The 25,868-nt window shown below is 43.8% G+C and overlaps 1 protein-coding gene across 2 annotated transcripts in view; it reads left to right on the top strand.

Annotated features, from left to right (window-relative positions):
* ARHGAP20 (Rho GTPase activating protein 20) overlaps nt 1-25,868 on the top strand; it is a 90,820-nt gene that overhangs the window by 46,286 nt on the left and 18,666 nt on the right. For both annotated transcript variants that reach the window (XM_074957852.1, XM_074957844.1), the window contains 6 exons: nt 3,695-3,844; nt 6,196-6,237; nt 7,825-7,909; nt 12,889-12,966; nt 17,056-17,122; nt 19,654-19,842. In XM_074957852.1, coding sequence (XP_074813953.1) covers nt 3,741-3,844; nt 6,196-6,237; nt 7,825-7,909; nt 12,889-12,966; nt 17,056-17,122; nt 19,654-19,842 — 565 coding nt within the window. In that variant the 5' untranslated portion in view covers nt 3,695-3,740. The remainder of the gene's footprint in view (nt 1-3,694; nt 3,845-6,195; nt 6,238-7,824; nt 7,910-12,888; nt 12,967-17,055; nt 17,123-19,653; nt 19,843-25,868) is intronic.

The raw sequence follows: 25,868 nt of genomic DNA, 5'->3' as shown, positions 1-25,868 counted from the left end.
TGTCCTGGCTTTTACGTGAGGAAAAAATCCAAGCTTTATAGTGAGTTTTTTTTTTTAAACCCAGACAATCAAGTTATATTTACCGCCTCTCAAGAAAATTGAGATAATTTTGAGGCAATTTTCTTCTGCTGAGCACCAAGTTGCTCAATCTGGACTGGAGGTAAAGAGACTAGTTGATGCCCAGTATGTAATGGATGCCCCGCTCAGCAGGGAAAAGCAATTGAATGGCTTGTTGGCATTGTGGATAAAACTCAGTTTTTTAGAATGTGTACATATGAAGATGGAAAGCATTTGTTGTGTTTATGTAACACAATGCCACCAAAACCCCATGCACACTCTGAATACAGAAGGCATCCTGTTTAGCAACCATCAGACAACATCCTGTATTTCAACCAAAGGTTGGAATTTCACTGACTGTGATCCCACCAGCAGTCACTCTTCCTGCTGAAGGCTTTTGATGCCACACAGAAGAATCAGATCCCTCTTTAGGCTGACCCAGTTTTATGCAAGAGCTGCAGTCTCAGATAGTAATCCACTTATCAAGTGAGGCAAACTCCACAGCAACAATATCCAGGCAATACTTTACAGAGCTACAAAGTCAGCTTGTTAAAAGCAAAATAACTCTGAGAGGGCCACACAAGGGTCCCTTTCAGCTACTTTCACTATCGCCAAAGTGGAATATCAAAGCCTTAAACTTAGTCCATAATTGTGCTATATCTAGGGTGACCAGATGTCCTGATTTTATAGGGACAATCCCGATATTTGGGGCTTTGGCTTATATAAGCACCTATTACCCCTGACCCCCGTCCCGATTTTTCACTCTTGCTGTCTGGTCACCCTAGCTATATCTTTGGGCCCACACAAATGCTCCTGTTCTGCTGCAGCCACATGAGGATTTAAGCCATGTTTACTCACTGTTGGTCAGCTGTAGCTCCACAGCTGATAGTTTACAGGTGTTCCTCCTCTGCCAGCCTTGTGAAAGGAGAACGTATGAGAATCCAGATATATTGAGACGAGGCGGGAAAGAGAATACGCTAGTTAGCTGATTGAAAGATCCGTGATCTCCAAACCAACGTTTCTAGGTGCATTGTGTTGGTAGCGAGTTCCTTACCTTACACATTTGTTGCCATGTGCCAACAGCTACAGATATTTTAATGCAGTTTGTGTCTTTCTGTTTTTAACAAAGATTTCTAATGATTGCTCACAGGTGTGTTGGATGGGAATGTAGAGATAGAAGATTCTCCCTCAACGCACACATTTGCTTACTGTTCTGAAGTCTGGCTGCTTTGGGGGAAATTAGTAGGAGGGTAAATAAATGGAATGATGGTAGCAATTTCCCAATGGATCCATTAACATTTTTGTCGGAAGCGCCTATTAAGGAGATTAACTAACCTAGTGAGAAGTTAATCTTCCATCTGTTAATAGCAGCAAGGTACTGAATTGCCATTTACTGAAAGCAAAAGGAACTAGACTTGCCGCGCTGGTATGAGATGGTGTACCTGCGCATTCATGTAGGGCCCAGTTGTGCACCATCTAAAGTCAGCAGTTTTGCTTCACTGGGAGCAGGATGGTGTCCTATATCTGCAATGTAAAAACAAGCATATTTTGGAATGGTGTCAGTTTATGTTCTTGAAAAGAAAATCAATCTCTCCTTATGCCAGTCAGTCTCTTCCCTCCCCATTGGTTAATATTAAATTTTGATGGTAGTTGATTCTGAACTGACCAGAAAACTCTGATATTTGGCAAGAGTCTCAAAACTGGGTGCCTAAAGTTAGGCTCTAATGACAGTATTTAAGCACTTAAATAAGTGGCGTAATGTTCAAAAGTGCTCACCTCCCTCTGACTGCAGAAAGGACCTGGCAGATGGGGATGAAAATGTGGGGGAGGGCTGCCTGCGAATGAGGGGACAAAGGGATAGGAGGGGGAGAGAGGAGAATTACTGAGACTCAGTGGGTGGGGAGCCAGCTCCAGTCTGGGAAGGAGGGTCCGGGGGATTCCTACCTGCTCTACAGTCCAATCCTGGGGGCTGCAATGGTGGGCCCCACTCTTGTGTCCGATTTTACACAGGGGTGGAGCCCGCACAGTATTTCCATTGCAAAGGCACCAGAGCTCCCTGGTTCCACTGGCCCATGGATGACGTAACACTTCTCTGGCTCTGTTGGCTTTAATGGGAGCGACTTAGTGCTCAGCATGTCTGAAAACCAGGCCACTTACTCAGGTACCTAAATATGGATAATAGTTGACAACTCTGGCTAACCCAGGCAGATGGTGGGGAATTTACACCAATCGACTCCACTCCACCAATTCTGGTCAGTAAAGCATCTCTGTGTTTGTGTGGGCCCCTGCCAACATTCACTCTTGGTTTTGTGGGGATCCAGCATTGTGTGTTGTAAATGTTGAGAAAGTAACGTACTAGGCAAAGTTTGCACTTTACCAGAAAATGGAAAAGGAAAGACTGGACCAAAAAATGAATTCCTGATGTAGCGCTGCAGGTGTCACTGGAGTTACACCAGAGAGAACTTTATTTTATTAGATCTTATGCTTAGTCCATTAGACTTCACTCCTATACTTGTATTTGTAAATTTTTAAACAGTTCATTCCAAGGTCACACTATGCACAATTACTCAATATTTTTGACAGTAGCTCTTACTTGCTCTGTAAAAAAAAAAAAAAATCCAATCATTTTATGAGCAAATGTAATCAAGTATTACAGATTTAAGAAAGGTCAGATGCACAGTGGGTTACGAATCTTTATGGCAGAATAAAAATAAAGATATGATTTTAATATGTAACTTCAAAATATTCTACGGACATTCTACTTCTTTATGCTAGTGGCTGTAGAGATATGCATGCAGGATCCTTTTTACATTCATCTGTGGATATTCACATTAATGCCGGGTCATCTGTGGTGCAGTATCCAGCTGTCGTGGTTTTCAGAATTTAAACTGAAAACGTCAGAAATCAGAGCAGTGTGAATTGAGCACAATCCTTGTAAACCCATGAGGTTCAAGTCCTGTTCCATTTCAGACTTAAATAGTTCAATCTGACCTAAATTAAATACCTTGTAAATGAGACTAACCCTGAAGAAGGTATTCCAGATCCTCCTCAGATCTAAAACTGTTTATTTAGTGTATGTATTTATAGAGTACTAATCACCATAGTATCTATGCACCATCCCCATTCACCTTCACGATGGTGAGCTGAGATCATGTACTCTTGTTTGCCGTGCTTGGCTTAAAACATCCTGGTGGCAGGCAGGGCAAATTCTGGGAAGGGCCCTCATCTCTTGAAATCTCTTTCCCTGCTTGTCCAGAAGAGGTGGCGTTGGACTTTGTAAACCCATCTGTTAACTCGGCCTTTTGCCTGTGGGGTGGTGGTGATTACAGTGCTTGCTTGTAGTGACTGTGGGTTGCATCTATAGAGTTGAGTTTGCTGATATCAGCTAATTTTTTATGCTTTTAATAATTTCGATATAGTGCAGGGCTAGGACAGCCAAGAGACATCTGCTTGTGGAATGGAAAGTAAATTGTATTTATCTTAAGCAGAGAAGCCCAATAAAAGATTGTATTTCTCTAACTGAAGAAGTATAGTCTCTCCATTAGCTCTGATGGAAGTTACACGTCAGCAACACCGTATTTAATAAGTTGGGTTTCTCTGTTTTCGTGTGTCTCATAGCTGGCATTTCTGCCAACAGGTCACCATCTCATTTCAAACTAAAGAGCCAAGTGCGTCTCTGTGAGATGTGGACGGCATCCTGCATGGAAGAGGTCTATGAGGGCAGCACTAACCCGGAAAGGTCCTTCGTTATAGGCTGGCCCACCACCAACTGTGTTGCTAATTTTAGGTAGGAATTGAAATGTGTATTTCCTGCTTTATTAAATTTAGGTAGGTTAGTAATGTAATAAAAATATTACAACTGACGTATTGTCTATGCACAGGCCTGGAAGTCAGGATCTCCATAGCTCCGACATAGATTCCCTCTGTTGCCTTGAGACAAGTCAGCTAACCTCTTTGCCTCAGTTTCCAGATCTCAAAAAGAGTGGCAGTGGTACTTACCTAGCTCTTATGGGTGCGGAGAAAATTGAAGATTTGGCAAAGTGCTGTATGATTTGTGTTGTGTACGTGCTTGGTGTTAACTGTCTGTCTTGGTTTTTAAAATACATTTCTGTAAATACCTTGACTACTTAGTAATTATGGAACAGGCACAGCCAGGCTGTGTCAGCCCTTTCCAGGGGTCAAAGAGTCTATCATATGCACCTGCGAAGGGGCGGAGTTTGCATTGAGTGCAAGCAAGAATCATTCAGTAATATGTTGACCCAGTTCCCTTTTTTTAAACTCTGCCAGAGAAAATAAGTTCAAAATTCCTCCTAAAACAGAAACTCTGAATATTAACAGGCATGAGCATTTAAATCTGCTTCTGCACAGTCTTCGTTGTGAGGGCACACTAGGGCCATTAAGGCAGTTCTGGCCATTAGGCCAATTTTAGTCTCTGCAGAAAGGCCAAGGGAGGGGATCTTTGCCCAATAAATTTGTGTTGCCCAGCTAAGATAATTGGGCTGAATACCGGAAACTGGATTTTTCCCCTTAATGGAGAGCAAGAGATGAGACCTGTAGTTCTGTTTTTCTATCACATTGTCTGTAACCCAAGAGAGTGTTCTGCATAAACTGTTCTCTGTAGTACTGACTTTTTTTTAACAGAATAGGGCTGAAACAAAGCTGAAATTTCGATTTAATTAAACTCTTGCCAATAAAAATGAGCTTTGATTTAGAGACAGTAGCTTATCCTTTAAAGCTAGAAGGAAATAGTCTGGTGTGACAGTGACAGCCTAGTCAAAAGGGAATCCTAGATTGTATGTAAGTGGAGTGATTTCATGTCCAGAGGTAAATAGGAGATCTGAAGAGTTTTATACAAGTCGCTAAGTAGAGATAAGTTACAAGAGAATCTGCCACGCAATGAAACCAAAACCAAAGTTCAAATATTTATCAAGTGTTTGTTCCTGAAGGAGGAAAATTGACCAGGGGTTATAGTTCCCTAAATAGCAACCTCAAAAATTTGGAGAACTGATTTTCAAAAGCAGCAGTGGGAAAAATCTTTTCTTCATCGAGGGCAGGATTTAGATCAAGAAAGTTTGAAGTAAAATTAGGTTAGGCTCCTTATTACTGTAATTATCCTAATAAAAGAACAATCATACATATAACTGGATAGCTTAGTACGCTTCAAAGTGTATGGGTGAGATAAAAGTTAAAAAATCTTGTATAAAATGGGTCCTCAGTCCTCACTGGGGCCTTTTTAAGTACTAACCTACTGTAAACAATTAATAAGACAAAGCAACAGAACGGGAGGAGCTTCACCAATCTTTATACCAGCAATACCCTTAAACTCAGGAATCAAACACCTATGTGTAAAGTTATCCTGTTTTTTGTTTGCATTTTAGCAGCCTGTAGCTTAGCAGCCTAACTTTGTTTCCATTGACTTCATTGGCAAACTTTAACTTCTGTGGTGAAAAATTGAACGCTAGGACTTTACCCCAATACAGATCATATTTTTTCAGTTTGCAAGGAAGCAGGTTTTCACTGAAAGTTGCAAATCATGTCAGAAGTTGTCAAGGACTCCCCTTAGACAGTTGCCCCGTGGTGTAGGTTCGCTTCAGGTTTACAGAAAACAAATTAACACTGAACTCAAAATAGCCACCTGGGCATTAAAGACTATTATTTGTTGTGGACTTTCACAGAGATCCAGAGCAAATGCTGTCAAGGTTAGACCCCTGACTGGTTACTTGGGTTAGGGCAGAGAGAGAGTGAGCCTTTCCTGTCTTGGCTTCACCCAGAACTGGTCCCTAGTAGAAGTAACCAGTCCTTTTAATCTGGTCTGCTTGGCCCTGATTGGCTTCTACCTTCTCCTGGCTCTTCTAGGCACCAGAGGGCCAACTCTGTCTGGTTCTCTCTTGGCAACCTCTGGAGCTCTGAACTCACTGCTCTCCCCTTCTAACAGGACAACTCCTTAGGACAGGGGCCAGCTCTAGGGGTCAGTAAGAGCCTGGTCACTCTGTCACAACAGTTCTTTAACAGTTGCTTGTTGTTCGTGGATATGCCAGTGAATCTCTATGCTCGTCCATCTTGGTTCTTATCGGTTTTACTTTGGCACTTGCATGCTGGCTGACTTCTATATTTGTCACTGTTTTGTAATCCTTGCAGTTCCCCAGAGCAGAAGGAAAAGTGGCTCTCTTCCTTGCAAAGGTACTTTTATTTTCCTACTTTTATAATAATCATAGAAGAGATGGAAAAGACTCATTCACTCATCAAAACTATCTGTTGCTAATGCAGGATTGTTCCCTATAGTGGACTTTTCAGTAAGAATGGGCAAAATCCATGCTAGTTTTGGTTTTTCCAAACCTAATCAGTCAAGGGGGATTTTGGGGAAGGCTTGAGTACATGGATCTGGTTCTGTCCCATTTCAAATAGAGATGAGCAGAAACTTCATTGGCTGGGATTTTGTATTCCAAGTCAAAGTTCTAGGAGTTCAGATCTGTGTCTGTTTGTCTGGCTCCCCAGAGTTCATGGGTTGGGGGTGGATCAATCATTCTTACTTGGAATTATTTAGACTTCCCACTTGTTTTGTCCAGTTGTTTTAAATGTTCTAAGCAATGGGGCTTCAACCAGCTCCCTTAGGAGACTATTTTACAGCCTAATGCATCTTGGTGATGGGAAGTTTCTTCTGGTATTTGGCATAAATTTACCCATTCTTAATTTCATCCCATTCCCCTTAGTGATGTCACCCTGTATCATCCTCAAATACAGCTCCTCTCCTTCCTTGCTATTTACACCATATTTATCCTTTGGCAGTTGTCAGTGGTCCCAGGTAGACACTGGATTATCCCATAATGATGACGATTTAATGTACCAGTCACTGGGTTTATCCTCACTTGTTAGGGTAGTTTCGTCCTTTGAGCTGGATCTCTCCCTCCAACAGCAAAACCCATGAGAGAAAGAAAGCTGCACAAAGGAGTCCCCTGTGAGGATTGTCCTGACCGGTTGGAAATAGACCACAGGTCCCACCAGTGCCATTGGAGTGGAGGTCATGTACCACTATATGGCTGGCTCTGTGCCACCAGCTGCTCTGGCCCTGGTCCCTGGCAGTGAGACTCCAGTGGGGGCTGTGTTACCAGGACCTCTTCTACCCACAGATGATCCCCAGGACCCTCCTAGGGGGGATCCCGGCCATTGAGGGGGCTTTGCGGAAAAGGTAGTGCAGCCCTGGGATGCGTATTTTTCTATTGGGGAATCTCCATCAGGTGGAGGAGTGGTATTCCCAGATCTATGGGGCACCCTCCAAATAATCTGGGGCAAGGAGAGGACAGTGGTGTGGAAATGACCGAGACCCCACTTCTGTCCAGAAGAGAGGGAGACCGATGTGTGGACGGATTTCCTTCGTATGCGAATCTGAGGGAAATGATTGGGTCCTTTACTACCAGAAGGATGCTTTTTATTTTGGTGGGCTGCCCAAAAAGAAAACCATTGTGAAAGCAGCATTTAAGTTTCAGAGGGGCTTTAAACCTTGCTTGTCTATTGCTTATACTGGTTTCCACCACCTATCAGCTTTATTCATGCAAAAGTGTAATATTTTATTGGAAACCCTGGTCAGCATCCAAATGGAATATTATTCTAACAACATAGATGCATCATTTCCCCCTAAGAGCTTTGTGCATATGATAACCTTGCAATCAGCTCTCTTCTTTATACGGTATTATTTGGGTTACTAAATCAAAATATTACCAATTTTGTTAATAACAATGAAAATGGTGTGGTCTTTGCTTGTTTTGTTAGTCGAATCAAAGAAGAAAAAGAAAAAGACTATCCCAAGAGCATTCCGCTGAAGATCATTGCGAAGGATGTTGGCAATTGTGCATATGTAAGTGTTCCTGTGCTGAAAAAGGGGACTAAGACTTAATTGGAAAAGACCTGAGTGGTGCTGAGCACCCATAATTCCAAGAGACGTCAGTGGGAGTTTAGGGCCCCAGCCCCGCTCAGGATCCAGCCCACTATAACAAATAGGGCCATGGTGAATAATGAGCTGAACATGAGCTCCCTCTGTGATGCTGTGGCCAAAAGGAGTAATGTGATCTTTGGATGAATAAACAGGAGAATCATTTTACCTTTATATGTGGCATGGATGCATCCGTGTCTAGAATTCTGTCCCCAGTTCTGGTGCCCACAATTCAAAAAGGATGTTGATAAATTGGAGAGGGTGCAGAGAACAGAACAGCCACAAGAATGATTAAAGGATTGGAACGTAAGAATGGCCATACTGGGTCATATCAATGGTCCATCTAGCCCAGTATCCTGGCTAGATCCCAGTATCAGTGGCCAATGCCAGGTGCTTCACAGGGAATGAACAGAACAGGTAATCATTGAGAGATCAATCCCCTGTCATTCGCTCCCAGCTTCTGGCAAACAGAAGCTAGGAACACTGAGAGCATGGGATTGCGTCCCTGACCATCCTGGCTAATGGCCATTGATGGACCTATCCTCCATGAACTTATCTAATTCTTTTTTGAACCCTGTTATAGTTTTGGCCTTCACAACATCCCTTGGCAACAAGTTCCACAGGTTGACTGTGTGTTGTTTTGTTTTAAAGCTGTTGCCTATTAATTTCATTGGTGACCCCTAGTTCTTGTGTTATGTAAAGAAGTAAACAGCACTTCCTTATTCACTTTCTCCACACCAGTTAAGATTTTATAGACTTCTATCATATCCCCCTTAGTCGTGTCTTTTCCAAGCTGAAAAGTCTGTCTTTTAATCTCTCTTTATATGGAAGCTGTTCCAACCCCCTAATCATTTTTGTTGCCCTTCTCCTGTACCATTTCCAATTCTAATACATTTTTTTTAATGGGGTGACTAGATCAGCACATAGTATTCAAGATGTGGACATATCATGGATTTAAATAGAGGCATTATGATATTTTCTGTCTTATTATCTGTCCCTTTCCTAATGGTTCCCAACATTCTGTTACCTTTTCTGACTGCTGCTGCGCATTGAGTGGAAGTTTTCAGAGAACTATCCACCGTGACTCTAAGATCTCTCTTGAGTGGTAACAGCTAATTTAGATCCCATCATTTTGTACGTATAGTTGGGATTGTTTTCCAGTGTGCATTACTTTGCATTTATTATGGTTTTAAGGAAAACATGCCTTATAACAGGGTTTCTCAAACTTCATTGCACCATGCCCCCTTCCTGACAACAAAAAATAGTACATGACCCTGGGAAGGGGGACTGAAGCCTGAGCCCCACCGCTCAGGGTAGGCAGGCCAAAGCCCAAGCCCCGCCTCTCTGGGGGGCACCAAAGCTTGAGGGCTTCAGCCCTGGGTGGTGGGGCTTGGACCTTGACTTCAGTCCCAACCCCCAGCAAGTCTAATGCTAGCCCTTGTGACCCTATTGGGGTCCCAACCCACAGTTTGAGAACAATTGCCTTATAGCGATAGACTCAAGGAGGTCAGTCTATTTAGCTTAAAAAAGAGAAGGTTACAGGATGACGTGGGGAACAGATATTTAACGGGGTCTTCAGTCTAGCAGAGAAAGGTATAATGTGATCCAATGGCTGGAAGGTGAAGCTAGAGAAATTCAGACGGGAAATAAGGTGTACATTTTTAACAGTGAGGACAATTAACCATTGGAACAGTTTACCAAGAGTCATGGTGAATTTCCTCCATCAGTGACAAATCTTTAATCAAGATTGAATATTTTTCTGAAAGATGTGCTCTAGAAATTATTTTGGGGAAGTCCTATGGCCTGTGCTATACAGGAGGTGAGACTAGATGATCACAGGGGTCCTTTCTAGCCCTGGAATCTATGAATCTGTGAAACATTTCCTCTCTATTCAAGACATGCAGTCATGTCTTAAAAATACTGTTCTGGAACAGAAACACTTTCATGGATCAAGTGCACATCTCAATAAGTAGAAAGCAAAGCTGGAGAGTCTACAGTTCAGAGCAATCCTTCTGAAGTAGTTTAGACGTTAGCCCCTTCAGAGACGCTTTGGTTTTACCCTCAGGCCTGATTTAGACACAAAGTTGTACTGATTCATCTGAAAGGGTGATTTTTGTACTGATTTAGTTAAACTGATATGACTTGATGCTTGGACACTGTTAAATCAATTTAAATCTGGCTTCCATCAGCTTACCCATGGATCACTGTTCATATCGCACTCCCCGCCAGTATCCGGCCCAAGCCGGGAAAGCTAATGATTCAACCAGCGGGCCAAATTCGGTGGTGAATCCTGGTCATGTGCCACCTGAGGCACATAGCTCATATGCTAAGACCTGTATCAATACATTTTCAGGAAAAAACTAAACTGATACAACAAATTTTAAATCAATATAAGAATGCATCGGGGGTTGCAATTTACGTTTTTACCCAATTTAAGTTGAACAAGTTCACCTTCTGTATGTAGACAAGCCTTCCAAGAAACACTAGCATCCATAGATCCGTCCATCCATCCTGTCTGTTTTTATCCTCTCCCCTCTAAATGCTGCTTTAAAAATCTGTGTTTTATGTTCAAGAGCCTAAAAGGCAGTTGCTGAGGCCATTTGTTTTTGTAGAAGTAAGTCCCTTAAGGAGACTTTTCTACCACAAGAGGCAATCTGCAGTTGTTAGAATACTATACTGAATAAGTCCAGACATAAAGTATTCTCCCGTCCATGGGAAATCATTGAGAGCACAACAGCTAGAATTACTGGATCCCTAAACCCAATGTTAATAGTGATGCAAACAGTGGCAGTTTGGGTTGAAGGAAGTAAATCAAGCTGTGCTCAGATATTTCTGAAAAGGGGTCTATAAATCTTCTATGTGTGTTCAGAGTGGGGCAATAGCTCAGAACCTTTCTGGCTAAAATTAGTTCATGAGCCAGAGTTGGGTGCCCGATCCTGATAGTCCTGGAAATGAAATACAGCAGTCTAGATATTATCAGTGATGAAGTAAAGGCATAGCAGATGGAAACTTCATAATCTAAATACGTCTTATGATGCTACGGTCTCTTGTGTACTAAAGGAGCTGGGGGTCCCAGGGAATTGTTTCATTTTGGGTGAGGAGGGACATGTAGCACAAAAACATTTTATTATATTCTAGCCCAAAGCAAAACGTATGCAAATGTGTTGAACTACTCCTAAGTGCCAGATGCCATTGCTTTGGGGAAATGTTAAATTTTTTATGGTATGAGCATTCAGATACATCCTGAAGCAAATATACAGTATTCTCACTACTTTCCTTTGATTGCCATGGCAGCTTGTTACTATCAGGGGCTTAGACAGAAGGACATTCCAGATCTTTTATTTAAGGCAAAACGTCATGGGTTTGTTTTATCTGGAAATGTTGTGTCCAATTTAAAACTGATGTGCTGTATGTGTCAGCAGGGTCTAGCAAACTGATTCTGGGCAAGGAGTCCAGAGTTCAAATCCCAGGTTTGACACCTACTCTCGCTGTGACACTGGACCTCTGTGACTCTTTTCCCCCCATCTGTAAAATGGGGTCAGTAACACTTATCTACCTCTCAGTGGTATTGAGAATTAATTAGGTCATGCTTGTACAGTGTGTGTGTGAAATGTAGTGCTCTCGGTAAGGCTACATCTACTCTAGAAGTGCTAAAGAGGCACAGGTGCACTGATGCAGCTGTGCCACTGTAGCACTTCTGATAAAGACTCTCTAAGGTGACGGGAGAGAGCTCTCCTGTCAGCTTAATTACTCCATCCCCCATGAGAAGCGGTAGCTATGTTGGTGGAGAAGCTCTCCTGCTGACATAGCACTGTCTACACCGGCCTGAGTGATGTAAGTTATACCGAAGTAAGTTCTAGTGCAGACAAGGTCTAAGTATTTTTTGCTTGGAGCTGGGTAAGAGGCAAGGGCATGATGATTGATTGCAATGGGCTGGAGGGAGGACTTGAAGATAAGATTAGAAACCATGTGTCAGGGTACCATAAAATATAAGACACGTCATGGAGGATGTTCCCCTCAAAAGGCAGGAATAATATTGATGTCCAGCAGTCAGTGATACTGGTGTTGCAATATCATTCAAGGAAGAACAGCTTCCAGGAAGCAGGACATCCAGGAATGATTAAAATCAAAGCACAGCAGTGCATACAGAAGAGGGACTTCAAGGTGGTCAGAGTGCTCAGCTCATCCCCTGTGTCAAACCAATGTCCTCTTTCTATTCATTGTACACATCACTTCCTGAATAGGGATAGTATGTTTCATATTGTTTATCAGTAAGTTTGAAGTACGTTATGGAGGTAAAAATATGACTGGATTAGAGATTCCTGAGAGGAAGCATTTCTGCTATCAAACAGAATTTGGCTTTGATGCATATACATGGGAAGTGGGTGATGGATAGAGATGTCACTACTACTATCCTCTCTGGCTAGATCTGCAGTAGAAAAGTGAGTTATTAAATGTTAATACACTGAGCATTTGTTCCATTGAACGCACTCACTTTATCCATTCTGAAGTGTTCCGTTCTTTCCTTCTTATATCTATATGTCCCTGCATTAATGCACCTTTTATTTGTCTTGTGTAGAGGGAAAGTGCAGTTCTTAGCGGCTGATTCAGCTGTGTGTTTTAATGCAGGAGTCTCAACCATGAAATCATAACCAACCTGCCCTTCCCATATCGGTGTTTGGAAAGTGGGGCTGGGTCCAGGTATGGACAGGTCTGAGAGCTTGTTCTTATGCACAAAAAGTACATATTTATTAGCGAACATCTTAACCGAGTATCTTGCACGGAGTGTTTTTTCAGCACTGTAATTTACCACTATTCTCGTGTGAAGTCATTGGGAGGCTGTTCTTGGCAAACACTGTCGTCTAGAATGCCAATTTTCTTTTCCCTTTTTTTTCTCTCCACAGTCGAAAACGCTCACTGTAACCAATGCTGATACAGTGAATGATGTGATTCTCACAGCCCTGCAGCAGCTGGGGATTAACGTAAGTCCTTACAATCAGATCTGATGACTTTATTTATTTATTTATTATCAAATCTTTACTTTTTACCCAAATTGAAGACATTGACACCAATTACATCGGTTACCATAAGAGACCAGTGATTCTTAACTGCCTTGGAGGCACATATTAGTATAGTGCTTTTCATCTACAGATCACCAAATGCATTACAGGTATTGAGAGAGCCTCCCAACACCCCAATGAGATACATCCCGCATTTGTGGTGGTTATTAAATTTATTTTGCAGATGGGTGAAGTGAGGTGATCACAAGTTAAGAGCTCCATACAACTCCTGTTGAAGACTGAAATTCACCTTGGGAGTTGGCTCTGGCCTTATTGGCCTGATTTGTTTTCAAAGTTGGACGTGCACCATTACATTTGCAAATATGCGTGTACAGCTGTGTGCCTAAATCTCACATCCAAATACTGCTCTTTGATATCTAAACTGGGTAGTTGTCTGCATGTCCTCTTTGGTGTGGAATTGCATGTGTAACACCGACAGGTCCCGGTGGTTGGTGGGTGGGATTGAACCTGGAGCTAAATGCATGAGCCTCTACTGCATGAGCTAAAAGCCAACTGGCTGTTAGCTAAGGTGGTAGAGCAGACTCATTAATCTCTCTCTAAGTGGTCTCGGTGCCACTAGATGGGACACAACACCACACCCAGTAGGTGTGTGGGTTACATGCTTCCCTTAGCTGAGGAAGCGCGTCCCAAGCTTCAGAGACTTCCCAGTTGAAATCCAGGACGATCCCCCACTTGTAACGGCGACAGAGCCCGGTCGTTGGTGGGCGAGATCGAACCTGGGACCGCTGAAGCTTAGTGCATGAGCCTCTACTGGATGAGCTAAAAGCCACATGGCCCTTAGCTAAGGCTGTATAACAGACTCATTAATCTCTAAGTGGTCTCAATGCCATTAGATCGAATAGAGCACCACACCCAGGAGGTGTGTGGGTTACACATGCACCTGCATCGGAAGTTTTTCCTTAATGACTTGTCCAAGACCACACAGTGAGCGTCAGGGTCAGGAATAGATGTCAGGAGTTCTGACTTCCCTATCCCTCATCTCTCACTATTTTTCAAAGTGTCTCTGACCTGTACTGGCAGTAGTGGAAGTCTGTGGATGAGCGTTCACTGACTGGGTGGTTAATTTCCTTCTTTCAAGTGGAACAAAAATAGAAATAATGTTAAGTGAAACATTACAGCTCTTCAGATATAAGCCTTTTAAAAATGGTTTGGTCGTGTGTGTGTGTCCGTGTGTGTGTCCGTGTCCTGAAACTTGGGTCCGGCCAAGGTGCTCTCAGCAAAGGTTCAATTATGGAAAGTTAAGTATGGCTGAATGCCACCTTCATGTTCCCTTGGGTTTGCAAAGGGTCCCGACACGATTTAGAGCAACTTTAGGGCCGCTGTAATTTACACCAGCTGTTGGGACTTCCAAGGGACTATTCTGATGGCCAGGGATTTCTTGAGCACAATACTCAACCATACCTTCCAGCATGTCTCAAACACCCCTGTTACACCAAATCAGAAGCTCTACACCACGTGAGGATTTCCCCTTCTGCCTAATTAGGGTAGCTCTGGGATCCTTTTGAGCCACTACACCGCAAAGAGGTTGTAGCGCAAGTTGAAATCTGGCGCACGTTCTCTCCCAACCCACAGTGCAACATAAGGGAGCTGATGCAGCATGACAGTTACAAGTCCTCCAATACTTTTTCTTAATGCACTTTATTTTTACCCACTATTACGCTTGCACATGTCTGCAGAGAGATCATCGGGCCATGAAGATACTGACACTGCAAAGGAGTGTTTTGGTTGGTATGAGGGGAGGAGTTGATAACAAACTGCTTCACTGTTAACCTCACATTAGTATTCCATTGTACGTATTGTACCTGAGGTTTTGCCCTGGTTTAATGTATCAATTTGAGCAGGAAAAAATGAAAATCTATCTGGACAATTTAGACTCTTGGTTGCTATACTACTCTTCTAAGTAAAACAGCACAAATTTTCTCTTCGTCTTGGTGGCCTAACAGCTGTTTTATTATGGGCATATCACACACCAGCAATCATCTGAGACCAGCTTAAAAAGAGAAAACACAAGCCCCATCCGATAATTGTTTCTGTTAGATAGGTTGCTTTTCCTTACATAACATGACACACAGGAACAAGCATCTGAAAAGTAGGGGGAGGATTTTTCAATGGCAATTAAAGGAAACACATTTCCCATCTTGTGTGAGTAATGACGCTATTACTGTGCCTGACCTTGCTGCATTTTGTGCAGTGTACTTTTTTCTGGGAAAACTGCTGCTAATTCCTGCAAAGTGTCAATATTTTTTCTTTCTGAGCCGTGCCCCACCCCCCAACATGCTATAAAAACTCCATGGCCAGTCTGTGCTACAACAACTGGTTTTCTGCATATAAAAGCCAGGGCCTCCATTAGGGGGTACCAAGCAGGGTAATTGCCTGGGGCCCCATGCCACTGGGGGCCTCTCAAAGCTACATTGCTCAAGCTTCAGCTTTAGCACAAGGTGGTGGGCCTCAGGGCCCTGGACTTCAGCCCCATGTGCAGGGCCTTCGGCTTTCTGCCCTGGTCCCCAGCGAGTCTAATACTGGCCCTACTTGAGGCCCCCCTGAAACCTGCTCATGGCCCCTTAGGAGGCCCCGGACCCGTGGTTGAGAACCACTGGTCTAAACTATCAAGCTAGTTAGGAAAGGGGGTTTGGGGGTTGGAAGGTTCCTTCAAATTTTGAGTTCCTAGTGTTTCAGTAACACCAGGACTGTCACAACTGTGCAAGCAAATGGCCTTGTATTGCCTACAGGGGCAGCGTTTGTGACTGGGAAGGGCAGTCCCTCAAAACTGAGTTCACCAACCCTTCCCCCTCCCCCCATGTCTACTTCCTATATATTTTACAAAGAAAAAGTAAATATTTTTGTGCTGTTCAGCTTGTACGTATTTGCTCCTGGCTTCTGGCCATGAGGCACCAGGGATGTCTCCAGAGTCTGTCTATTTTCCTTCTTCCACCTGCTAACTAGCTTGGCAGGAGTTCTGATGTGGCCCAGAAAGCTATACTACTGTCAGTCGCAATGAAAGTGGCTATGGCTTTCTGGGGTGGATCCAGATTATTATCGGTGGGCGCAGGAGAAAAATACAAACTGGCTCAAGAGCATTGGGGACACAGGTAGAAGATCCAGATGAAATGAGACTGGAGGTGGTGGTAAATCTATTTGGAAGAAGGGTGGACTCTGTCTTAGATCTAAATAAAGTACCACTGGGTATTTGCCAGATTTCTGCAGCCAGGACGCTCTCTGATTAAGAATGCTGTAGCACAGAGGTTCCCAAATTTTCGCCTGTGTGACCCCATTTTGAGACTTACTGTTTCCTGTGACCCCAGACAGCAATGAAGTAACATAGTGACGAAGGAATCCAAGGAGTTTACACATTTAAGTACATTATTTAATGCTCTCTAATGTGACACATGAGCTTGCGTGTTGCGACACAGCTTCTCAAAGTCTGGCAGCATGGTAGAAGTTGCACATCTAATCTCCGATGTGACATGAATGGTAGATCAATACTGAGACTTGATGGACACGTGTCCTGAATCCAACTTCACACAATTATGTGCTTGCAAAGGGCACCATCAGTTTCAAGGCACATGTTGAGAGTGCAGGATATTCATTCTTGACAGTGAACCAGATCTCTGGGGCAGAAAAATGGGCATACGTTTTTTGCACGCAATCATATTTTGTCACCTCCAAGTCAGGGTAAACTGTCTCCCCTCTGGTCTGGCTACCGTGTAGAGAGAATTGCCAGTCTGTGAACTGCGAGTCTGAAAGAGGCCTCTAGAAATGAAGGACTCCAAGCAGTCATTCATGCTGCTTGGAGCTAGTCCTTAACACCTCATATTGGACTGGATAATAATGCAAATACATCAGAAGTTTGGATGTTCTTATTTGGGAATTACAGGCATAGTCACCCTCTGGAGAGTCCCCTTGCTCATAGTCTCAAGACACAGACTCTCCTATTACGGTAAGAAACCTAATACATCCCTCTCCTAATGGCTGGTCATTTTGATTTTAAAGGGCTCTGAAAAAGACTATCAGCTGTGGGTGAATTCGGGAAAAGAAGATGCTCCTTACCCACTTATTGGTGAGTTTTTGGGACGGATTTGTTTTACTTCATTAACTGTCATATTAAAAGTAAACAAGAAATGTGGTTTCCTATTTTTAATACTTTCCTGTCCTGTGGATTTGCCTATCTTAAGGGTGGCCCAAGACACTGCTGAGTTCTTTGATCCTTTTTTGCAGGAGAGCTCTCTTGTGTTGTACACTGTTAGCAATTGGAAAGTACCATTTCTTTCTCCCTAAGATTTGTTATAAACCTTGATCTAGCCCCTCGAATCACACACCACCTCTCTCTCATAGAACCAACCTGGTTTGTCATGTTTTCTCCTATATTGCCATAGCATATGTACAATATTCTCAGTCTCGAAAAGAAACAGAGAACAACAACAATGTGCAGGTTTTTCCCGTTCTCCTCTCACAAACCTAACTGCAGCTAAATCATAGCATTCCTTCTCAGAGCAGCCTTAACTACAAATGCTTTACTGGCATCAGACAATATTCTTATTTATAAAATGTCTTAACGGGTGCATCTTATAGACAATGTAAACTGTTTTGTCTTTGAAAAGTACCAGACTGTCATTCAGCATATTGTATGTAGTTTAGTTCAGACATAACTGCTGATGTGGCTTTATCTATAGTATCATAGAATGTAGAAAAGGAAAAGACCGTTCAGTTCATTGAATCTCTCCTTCTGCATGTGCAGAATATAATCCTTTCAACAGGGCCAGCTCTAGGATTTTTGTCGTCCCAAGCAAAAAAAATTTTTGGCCGCCCCCTTTTTTTTTGTGCCCCTCTGCCCCCAGCTCCGCCCCTTCCCAACCCCTTCCCCAAATCCCTGGCCCTGCCTCGTCCCCCGGGCGTGCCGCATTTTCCCCCCCCCTGCTTCCTGCTCGCGCCCTCCCCCCCCCCCCCCGCAACTCCCCACCCTAACTCACCTCCGCTCCGTCTGCTCCCCTGAAAACGCAGACGCTTTGCTTCCCCCCCCCCCTCAGGCAAGGGAGAGGCAGTGCGTTCAGGGGAGCAGGCAGAGCGGAGGTGAGCGCAGGAAGTAACGGGGGGTAGAGAAACCGCTCCCCGCCCCAGCTTGCCTCTTCTCCACCACCACCGCTTCCCCCGAGCGTGCTGCCACTCGGCTTCTCCCTCCCTCCCTTGCAGGCTTGCCACGCGAAACCATTCGCACGCAGCAAGCCGGGGGGGGGAGGCGGAGAAGCGGAGCGGCGGCAGCGTGCTCAGGGGAGCAGGCGGAGGCGGAGCAGAGGCAAGCTGGGGCGCCGGGGGCATATTTCTGGGGGCAGCATGGCCGGCGCCGGGATGCTGCCCCTAGAAATGTGCCGCCCCAAGCACCTGCTTGTTTTGCTGGTGCCTAGAGCTGGCCCTGCCTTTCAATAGAAGACATATTGGATGTTAAACTGATAACAGATTTAAAAATTTTACTAAGATGATGTTTAAAAAAAGTGAACGGTACAGAGTTTAAGCATAGAGGTCTCTGGATATCAGGGAATAACATACAGATTATCAAGGGCTGCAAAGTTTGGTTTAAGATCAGGTGGCATAAGGAATACATAATCTGCAATATTCCCGACTGGGGGTAAAAGGTTAACTGGTCAAAGTACAGACATTGAGATATGAGGATATGTTGCTCATGTAATGGCTATGTTAAACTGATACTACGCTTGATATTAACCCAAAGGTTTGCTTGGAGAAGTTAAGGGCCCAGTTTTTATCTCATTCTGCCTGCTGATGTGTATCTAACTGCAAGAGGCAGAACAAAGCTGAAACAATCATCCTTAGTCAAGATTGCATCCACAAACAGATTTCAGGTTACGCCTGGTCTACATACAGTTACACCAATTTAATTAATTCACTTTAACATCACACCTTCAGTTCAACTTCTGTGTGTAGACAAGCCCTGAAGTAGTTCTTCTATTGAAGTGTTTGTATGATTACACCGAAATGAATAGTCCCTGAAGACTCCAATTGACCATGGACAACTAGTTTCAGTTAATTGCGTGATTAACATTTCCTTTCTATTTCAACATCCTACAGGAACTGGAACTGTGTCCCCTTTGCCTGCACTGATGGGTGTCCCAGTTACCAAGGCCAGGGAGGGGAGGTCACTTTCATATTGAATCTAACACTTTGTGTGTTCAGCAAATAATGGTTACCAAAGCAGATAATGGCTAGCAGGACTTTCATTTCTTGCCAGCTCCATGTGGAAAACCTGTACCTAGATTTTCAGCCAAGAAAATAAAGCAGTAAAAAGAATAAACGCTGGATTCCAAAATTGTCAGTTGTAATTTTCTGCTGGGCGTTTGAACAATTTGACTAACAAAATTGGCCCGAATTTTCTTGTATCCACTGTAACATTGGCTACAGTGGAGTCAAAGATGACTTATGCCAGCAGAAATGAGAGGAGAATCAGAGTAGCTTTATCCCGAGGTTACCATCAGACAGTTGCAAGCCAGTGTATAAAAATCTGTTTTTCTCTAAAGTAGATTGAATTTTGCTGGTCCCCAGTCAGGCCAAAATAGATTATTCTGATTTCTCTTTGAGCAGGACACGAATATCCCTTTGGAATTAAAATGAGCCACATTCGAGATGCTGTGCCCCAGACACAGGAATCGAAAGACTGTGCCTACCCTCTCAACCTTCATGGGTCCTTCTTAATGGAACAGCTGCCCCGAGAGCTGCAGTGCCAGTTTATACTGAAGCCAAGTCGTCTGGCTTTGTGCGAGCAACTGAATGGTGAGTTGCTCCCCTTACAGAGGCGTCCTTCATTGAGAGAGTCTTCAGGTTCTCTCTCTGTTATAGAAAGCAGTCATGTGATGGGGGCACGAGATGTGGGGAAGAAGGTCCAGATATACGTTTCAGCTATATGAGAGATTTTACACTAGAATTCTCTCTTCTTTGAGTTCACTGTATTTTTTACACTTTTTTTTTTTGAGCCAGGTTAAGTTTTTATGAAAATGCCTATCAAATGGTTGTTCCAAAACCAACAAAGCAATGGCCAAATCTCCTCCAGGCAGCCTGCTCGCTTATTTTAAGTTTATTTGCTGATCAGAAAAATCATGTCTCCACAGGCTTTGCTTTTCTGTAATGGGGCTGGACAGTTTTGTGGTTAAGACTCTGGAGTGGGACTCAGGAAATTTGGATTCAATTCTTGGCTATGCCTCACAGTTTCTGCGTCACCTCAGACAAGCCCCTTAGTCCTTGATGCAGCAAGGTGCTAACTTTAAGCACCTATTTCAATGGGACGATTCACACTTTTTTTTAATTCGCTTATGATTAATTTAAAAAATATATATATATATACATACACACACACACACACACACACACACACACACACACACAGAAAAAACAAGCATAACATACTATACAGAAACTTCTCATAATACAAAAATGTTTCATATTAACCATTTGCTGCCTAACCTTAGCTATACTTGAAACATTTAATTATATCTATAATACGAATGATTAAAATATAAAGCAGCTATTTGTATTCCATGATTTACAAACAAAATTGGTTTATAAAAATCCAACTAGTCAAAGAAAAATTATGAAGTTCAGATAAAGAAGAGAAGCCAAGTTCTTAGGAGGGGGATAGAGATGGGAGGGAAGGAAGCGGGCTGAGTGGAGGGGGAAGCGAGGGGCACCCATGCATTTCTAGCATGTGATTGTGTACACTGGGGCTGGCCTGACTTGTCTCAAAAAGGGTCCAACGCCTCATTAAAATCTCCTGCTATGATGATTGATTCTAGTGGGATATTAATTAGTTGGGGGGGGGGGTAAAAAAAAAATCTTGGATCACCTATATTGGTCCATATATATTAATCAGAGTGTATATAGAGCAGTGGTTTTCAAACTTTTTTTCTGGTGACCCAGTTGAAGAAAACTGTTAATGCTCATGACCCAGTGGAACTGGGAATGAGGGGTTTGGGGTGTGGGAGGGGGTCAGGGCTCTGGGCTGAGGTGCAGGCTCTGGGGTGGGGCCGGGGTGAGGGGTTTGGAGTGCAGGAGGGGGCTCCGGGTTTCGGGGGGGCTCAGGGCTGGGGCAGGGGGTTGGGGAGCAGGAGGGGGGTCAAGACTCTGGGCTGGGGTGCAGGCTCTGGGCTGGGGCTGGGGATGAGGGGTTTGGAGTGCAGGAAGGGGCTCCGGCTTTCGGGGGGGGGGGCCTCAGGGCTGGGGCAGGGGATTGGGGCACAGGCTTACCTCAGGCGGTTCCTGGTGAGTGGCGGAGCGGGGGTGCTAAGGCAGGCTTCCTACCTGTACTGGCACCTCGGACCGCGCTGCGCCCTGGAAGCAGCTAGCAGCAGGTCCAGCTCCTAGGCGGAGGTGCACAAACAGCTCCGCGTGGCTCTCACTTGCAGGCACCAACCCCCACCCCTCCAGCTCCGATAGACTGGTTCCCAGCCAATGGGAGTACAGAGCTGGTGCTCAGGGCAGGGGCAGCACTCCGATTGGCCAGGAACCAGTCTATGGGGCACAGCGCAGTGTCAGAACAGGTATGAGCTAGCCTGCCTTAGCCAGGCAACACACTGACGAGACTTTTAAAGACCCAGTCGGCTGTGCTGACCAGAGCCGCCCTGACTGAGTGCCTTACATTATGCGACCCAGTACTGGGTCACAACCCGCAGTTTGAAAACCACTGATAGTCAGAAATCTTAGCCTTCTCCAGCAAAAATCTACCACCTTCATCTTTATTTACATTTAGAATTTGTAAATTGAGTCTTTTGTGAAACAATATTACTACACCTTTGGCTGCAGAGGAGAAATTGTTAAACATCCTTCCCCCCCGCCCCATCTAATCCCTCCACAATTTCTCTGCCTCCAAGTCATTAAGGTAGGTTTCCTATAGGAAGATAATATCTGCTTTCAGCGTTTTTAGGTGGGTGACCATTCTTTTTCTTTTTATCAAATGATTAACTCCTTTTATAGTCCAGGAAACACTATTTATAATATTAGCCATAAGAAGTGTTTAGGTCAAATATCTCTTTATCAGGCACCTGAATAGTGTCATTGCTTGGGTCATTGTTACTTCCAGATCTTAGGAATGGTAAGTCTGGGTTTCCCTTCACTGCCGTGGGGGCATGAGGGAAAGGGGAAAGGGGAGAAGGTAAGGCAGACCTGGAAAGTTAAAAGATAGGTATAATGTGGGAAACAAATAGGAAAAACTGAACAAAAAGAAATGAAGTGGTCAAAACTGACCAAGGATCACTTAAAAATACATAACTCTTATCCAAATGGAACTAGTACCTCAGTCCAGGAGGTTTACAAGGGGGTGACCTTGTCACTCGCTCCCCCTACCTCTCGAAAACACCCATGTGGGGGATAGCTGATTTCCCTCTAACTTTATAAAGAAGAAATAGTCTCATATTAAGGGAGGGAATGCTTTCTGCACTATTCACAACAACAAAAGGGGAAGAAGGCTAGTGTCTAAAGAACAAGTCTATAGTAGATACATAAGAAAGGTATACAAATAGTTTAACCTTATTCTAACATAACGGGATCATTTGCAGATAAGTGTTCATTGGCAGAACAGTTCTGCCTAAACTTTACCCCCTAGTTTTTTTGTCCACACTATAGTATTGTGTGAACTCCATTGCCCAATAGCTACATCAGCAATGTAAATCAGCTTAACATTTATTTCAACTCATTTAACGAAAATAACTAAAAAAAACCCACCTGAACTAATATTATTAGAAAACACAACTGACCGTCGCATACTAACACAGTCTCAGTAATTTGGTGAATCATAACCAGCAATAATAATTATTCTTGGGTAGGTTTTTAGGAGATCAGATTTATTCACCCTGGAGAATTGAAAAGATTCATCATTAAACTGGTTTCAGAGTAGCAGCCGTGTTAGTCTGTATCCGCAAAAAGAAAAGGAGTACTGGTAGCACCTTAGAGACTCAAATTTATTTGAGCATAAGCTTTTGTGAGCTACAGCTCACTTCATCTGAAATCTTTATTCCATTGTTTAGATCTGGTATCTTTTATAAATGTACATTTAGGGCAAATGGGTTGAATATTTCCAGATTTACTATAAACCCTGAATTTCTGAATTAGATGGGGATGAAACCAAGTAAAATCATCAGGCAGGAAGATTTTTTTTTTTTAAAAGTGGGTGGGGGAGGTGGTAAGGGGTTGGAAAACAGACCAGGAGGGAGAGTGCTCTGTTGAGCCTTGCCGATCCATAGGTGTAAGGGGCCCCCGGTCCGGTGCAACGATTTGCTTGGAGTCAGGACCTCAAGGTAGATGGTGCTCCCTGTGCACTGGAATCATGAGTATCTTGCCTTCCTCTTTAACTTTGAAAGTAGCAGGGAAGGAAATGAAGTAGTCCAAACCCAATCCTTTGGCTAGGGCTCTTGATCTATTGAATTTAGCCCTTTTTTCCAGCATGTCCTTGGTGTAATCCAGGGAATTCATCAGCCTGTGTCCTTTCCATGTTAGATTTTTCAGTTCATGGGCTTTTTTAAGAATGAGTTCCTTAATATTGTATTTTTAAAATCTTACAGTTATGGCCCGGGGCTTTGCATTTGGAGGGGGTTTGGCGCAAGAGAGCGGTGAGCACTCTAAATTTCTAAGTTTGATTGGGGCCGGAGACAAAAGTGCTGGCAGTATGGTGGATAAAAATTCAACAGGCCTCCCTTTTTCCAGTCCCTCTGGGAGACCCATGAGTCTCAGATTCTTCCCTCAAGATCCTTAACCTTCTCCTGTGGTGCTTTAATAGTTCTTTCCTGTTGCTCTGCAGTTATATGCATACTACTCACTGTGTCGTCTTGTGAGGAGATTTTGTTCTCAGCGTCCTCTAGTCTTGATGCCAAGCCTCGCAAATTAGCGTGGAGCGTACTGGTAATATGTTTGATCACCGTTGTATCATCATATCTTTTTCGGAAGATCATCTGTTGACTTGAGTTTTGTTGTAGCCAGTCCATATTTGCATCTGGTTTCAGAGAGGCAGCCTCTCCCTGGTCAGCCATCCTGGCTGCAAGGGGGCTGTGAAACAGCTTCTGCTTTTTGGTATTTTGTAGAAAGTCTGGAAATGGAGCAGCATCCATAACGGTATTACATCGAAAGAAAAGAGTTGTAGAATAATATCCGATGAAAATTATATGGCAGGAGGGGAAGTGATGGCTGTGGATTTTTGGCGGTGAGGAAGGAAGCTGTTAAGCGAGGCATCTACTGTCCTTCAAGTTTCAGAGTAACAGCCGTGTTAGTCTATATTCGCAAAAAGAAAAGGAGTACTTGTGGCACCTTAGAGACTAACCAATTTATTTGAGCATAAGCTTTCGTGAGCTACAGCTCACTTCATCGGATGTATACTGTGGAAAATACAGAAGATGTTCTTATACATACAAACCATGAAAAAATGGGTGCTTACCACTACAAAAGGTTTTCTCTCCCCCCACTCCACTCTCCTGCTGGTAATAGCTTATCTAAAGTGATCACTCTCCTTACAATGTGTATGATAATCAAGGTGGGCTATTTTCAGCACAAATCCAGGGTTTAAAAAGAACATCTGAGGAAGGGGGGGGGGATAGGAAAAAAACAAGGGCCTCGGCAGCTCTCCAACACCACTTTCTACAAGCCATTACCCTCTGATCCCACTGAGAGTTACCAAAAGAAACTACAGCATTTGCTCAAGAAACTCCCTGAAAAAGCACAAGATCAAATCCGCACAGGCACACCCCTGGAATCTCGACCTGGGATATTCTATCTACTACCCAAGATCCATAAACCTGGAAATCCTATGTGCCCCATCATCTCAGGCATTGGCACCCTGACAGCAGAATTGTCTGGCTATGTAGACTCCCTCCTCAGGCCCTACGCTACCAGCATTCCCAGCTACCTTCGAGACACCAATGACTTCCTGAGGAAACTACAATCCATCGGTCATCTTCCTGATAACACCATCCTGGCCACTATGGACGTAGAAGCCCTCTACACCAACATTCCATACAAAGATGGACTAGAAGCCGTCAAGAACACTATCCCCGATAATGTCACGGCTAACCTGGTGGCTGAACTTTGTGACTTTGTCCTTACTCATAACTATTTTACATTTGGGGACAATGTATACCTTCAAATCAGCGGCACTGCTATGGGTACCCGCATGGCCCCACAGAATGCCAACATTTTTATAGCTGACTTAGAACAACGCTTCCTCAGCTCTCGTCCCCTAACGCCCCTACTCTACTTGTGCTATATTGATGACATCTTCATCATCTGGACCCATGGAAAAGAAGCCCTTGAGGAATTCCTCCATGATTTCAACAATTTCCATCCCACCATCAACCTCAGCCTGGTCCAGTCCACACAAGAGATCCACTTCCTGGACACTACAGTGCTAATAAACGATGGTCACATAAACACCACCCTATACCGGAAACCTACTGACCGCTATTCCTACCTACATGCCTCCAGCTTTCACCCTGACCATACCACACAATCCATGGTCTACAGCCAAGCTCTGCGATACCACCGCATTTGCTCCAACCCCTCAGACAGAGACAAACACCTACAAGATCTCTATCAAGCATTCTTACAACTACAATACCCACCTGCGGAAGTGAAGAAACAGATTGACAGAGCCAGAAGAGTTCCCAGAAGTCACCTACTACAGGACAGGCCTAACAAAGAAAATAACAGAACGCCACTAGCCGTCACCTTCAGCCCCCAACTAAAACCCCTCCAACGCATTATTAAGGATCTACAACCTATCCTGAAGGATGACCCAACACTCTCACAAATCTTGGGAGACAGGC

The sequence above is a fragment of the Natator depressus genome, chromosome 1 (assembly GCF_965152275.1).
Source record: "Natator depressus isolate rNatDep1 chromosome 1, rNatDep2.hap1, whole genome shotgun sequence".
Classification (NCBI taxonomy): Eukaryota; Metazoa; Chordata; order Testudines; family Cheloniidae; genus Natator; species Natator depressus.
Note: the sequence above shows the minus strand (reverse complement) of the source record. Positions and strands in the feature narration are given on the sequence as shown.